Source organism: Hyalella azteca, unplaced genomic scaffold, assembly GCF_000764305.2.
Source record: "Hyalella azteca isolate HAZT.00-mixed unplaced genomic scaffold, Hazt_2.0.2 contig6315, whole genome shotgun sequence".
In the NCBI taxonomy this organism is placed as follows: Eukaryota; Metazoa; Arthropoda; class Malacostraca; order Amphipoda; family Hyalellidae; genus Hyalella; species Hyalella azteca.
Window position 1 is genome coordinate 8507 of NW_025936478.1, and position 3484 is coordinate 11990.

At 50.3% G+C, this 3484-nt stretch overlaps 1 protein-coding gene across 1 annotated transcript in view; it reads right to left on the reverse strand.

The window, feature by feature from the left end:
- LOC108671576 overlaps nucleotides 1–3484 on the reverse strand; it is a 22508-nt gene that overhangs the window by 7208 nt on the left and 11816 nt on the right. Inside the window, exons 13-17 of the mRNA XM_047880800.1 lie at nucleotides 3403–3415; nucleotides 2967–3165; nucleotides 2355–2498; nucleotides 1730–1834; nucleotides 276–476 (exon numbers count right to left, since the gene is read on the reverse strand). Of these exons, the coding sequence (XP_047736756.1) occupies nucleotides 276–476; nucleotides 1730–1834; nucleotides 2355–2498; nucleotides 2967–3165; nucleotides 3403–3415 (662 nt within the window). The remainder of the gene's footprint in view (nucleotides 1–275; nucleotides 477–1729; nucleotides 1835–2354; nucleotides 2499–2966; nucleotides 3166–3402; nucleotides 3416–3484) is intronic.

Below are 3484 nucleotides of genomic sequence, written 5' to 3' on the forward strand. Positions count from 1 at the left end.
CGGTAATGCTGTCCGCCACGACCTCGTGCCCGTGCCCCATGGCGTACACGACGAGCCTGAAGGAGGGTGCCATCTCGGCGCTCACGGGCACGGCCAGGGTCTTGACGGACCCGCCCTCGTGGGACCCGAAGATCCCGAGGGAAGAGTACAGGAGAAGCTCCTTTACCACTGTCTCTTATACACATCTAGATGTGTATAAGAGACAGCTTTACAACAGAACACCCAAAACATTACCACGACACCACCACCACCACCACCACCACACCACCACCCACATTATGGCGGGATATGCCGTCCACGGGCACGGTAATGCTGTCCGCCACGACCTCGTGCCCGTGCCCCATGGCGTACACGACGAGCCTGAAGGAGGGCGCCATCTCGGCGCTCACGGGCACGGCCAGGGTCTTGACGGACCCGCCCTCGTGCGACCCGAAGATCCCGAGGGAAGAGTAGAGGAGAAGCTCCTTGGCCATGATCTGAGGGTACGTGAGGTACGTGAGGGTACGAGGGGTCATAGGGTGCGAGGGGTCATAGAATGCGAGGGGTCATAGGGTATGTGGGGTCATAAGGTACGCGAGGGTCTTGACGGACCCGCCCTCGTGGGACCCGAAGATCCCGAGGGAAGAGTAGAGGAGAAGCTCCTTGGCCATGATCTGAGGGTACGTGAGGGTACGAGAGGTCATAGTGTACGTGAGGGATCATAATGTACGAAGGGTATGTGAGGGTAGCAACAGCTCCTTGGGCATAGTCTGAGGGTACGTGAGGGATCATACGGTATGAGGGGTACGTGTGGGTACGAGGGGGGTCATAGGGTACGTGTGGATCATAATGTACGAAGGGTATGTGAGGGTAGCAACAGCTCCTTGGGCATAGTCTGAGGGTACGTGAGGGATCATACGGTATGAGGGGTACGTGTGGGTACGAGGGGGGTCATAGGGTACGTGTGGATCATAATGAACGAAGGGTATGTGAGGGTAGCAACAGCTCCTTGGGCATNGGGTACGCGAGGGTAGAGGTACGTGAGGGTAGAAGATACGTGAGGGTAGGGGTACGTGAGAGGAGGGGTACGTGAGGGTAGAGGTACGTGAGGGTAGGAGATACGTGAGGGTAGGGGTACGTGAGGGAAGAGGTACGTTAGGGTAGGAGATACGTGAGGGTAGGGGTACGTGAGGGTAGGGGTACGTGAGGGTAAAAGATACGTAAGGGTAGGAGATACGTGAGGGTAGGGGTACGTAGTACTAGGTCAGGTCTGAGCGGCTGTGAGGCAGGTAGTCAGTCGTGTCCCGCCAGCCCTACAGTGAGGTTCATACCTGTAACTCACAGCGCTCTGTCGACTTGCAGTTCACTAAACCGTCAGTTTACTAAATAGTAAGAGAGACATCAAGTCTATCACGGACTAGATGTCTCTCTTGTTTAACCTCCAACCGTGCCTGTTTTAAACTGTGCTTTGCTGAAATAAAAACTACGTTTTATCCGTGTTAACTAACTTTTAATCAACGGAATCCTAGTGCAATAAAGTGCAATTTAATTTTTTACAAGATAGTTGCCGGGGTTTGGCCGTGGAGCTCTGAGCATTCTGACAAGTTTAATTAAAGTTTGCGGCAAACGGCCGGTGACAGTAGTTACTAGTGACAGTAGTTACTAGTGACAGTAGTTACTAGTGACAGTAGTTGAACTAGTGACACTCACGATGTAGTGGAAGGACTCACGATGTAGTGGAAGGACTCACGATGTAGTGGAAGGACTCCGGGTGGTAGTTCGCCCTGACGTGGAAGATGGCGAACTCGCCGACCTTGGCGTCTTTGGTGGAGGTCTCCACGGCCAGGTACTCCTTCTACAGGAGGTACAATAATGTTATGTAAATAATACTTATATCATTTGTCAATAATTAATAAGTTAGAAAGCGGTTAAATGAATAATATAAATATTAATAAATTGATTTACATGCATGTCAACAATTTCTGAAATTAATTTGAAAAACTCGGATAGAACATAAGTTGAATCCCATGTTGAAGAATAACTTGAATCATAAGTGGGACGTCTAGTACCAATAAATGGCCACTAGTGGCAAAAAATTGCCAACAATGCAATAAACAGCCCAAAATAACTAAAAAAAGGCCACTAGAGGCTAAAAATTGCCAAAAATAACTAAAAAGAGGCCACTAGAGGCTAAAAATGGCCAAAAATAACTAAAAAAATGCCACTAGAGGCTACAAATGGCCAAAAATAACTAAAAAAAAGGCCACTAGAGGCTAATAATAGCAAAAAATGGCCAAAAGTGGTTAAAAATGGCCAAGAATGGCTATAAATGGGCAAAATTGCTACAAATGGCATTAATGGCCACTACTGGTCACCCTGGTGGAGTAGTGTGCGATGGCCTGCGCGGTGGCCCCGGCCACGGAACCCTCCTCGTCGCTGTACTGCGCTGTGAAGGTCATGGTCGACGTCAGAGGTGGTACCGTCAGCACGAACTCGAACACCCCGCGGTCCCGGTACTTCTGTAACGGTACACGGTTAGTAACGGTGGTACAGGGTTAGTAACGGTAGTATGAAGGGTCATAGGGTACTAAGTTTCATAGGGTACCAGGGGTCATAGGGTACGAGAGATCACGAGAGGTCATAGGGTACGAGAAATCACAGTGTACGAGGGGTCATAGGGTACGAAGGATCTACCATCTACACTCAAAGAACTAACCTTGAACTGGACCACAGGGTACGAAGATGTCACAGGGTACAATGGGTCGGTCATAGGGTACGAAGAGGTCATAGGGCACGAAGATGTCATAGAGTACAAGGGGTCATAGGGTACAAATGGTCATAGGATACACAGGATGTACAGTCTACACTCAAAGAACTAACCTTGAACTGGACCACAGTGTATGAAGAGGTCGCAGGCTACGAAGGGTCATAGAGTACGATGGGTCATAGGATCCATAGGATGTACAGTCTACACTCAAAGAACTAACCTTGAACTGGACGTTGCGCAGGAATATCTCGAGCTTCCTGTTGACGAGCTCCTGCTCCGGCATCCTGAACAGGGTCGTGAAGTCCGTGGCGTGTCTGCTGCTGCCGTAGGGGGGCGTGTTGGGGGACGTGTCGCCCCCCGCCGTGCCACCGCCCCCCACTGGGGCACGCGAGCTGTCGTAGTCGTAGTCATAGTCGAACCTGGCGGGGCAGAAAGTGGGTCAACACGTGGGTCATGGTAGGAAGTGGGTTCTGGAGGGTACAGAAGAGGGCTTAGTTGTGGGGGGTACTCACTTGTTGCCATACACTCACTTGTTGCCATACTCTCACTTGTTGCCATGAACACATTTGTTGCCATGAACACATTTGTTGCCATACACTCACTTGTTGCCATACACTCACTTGTTGCCATACTCTCACTTGTTGCCATACTCTCACTTGTTGCCATACTCTCACTTGTTGCCATGAACACATTTGTTGCCATACACTCACTTGTTGCCATACACTCACTTGTTGCCAT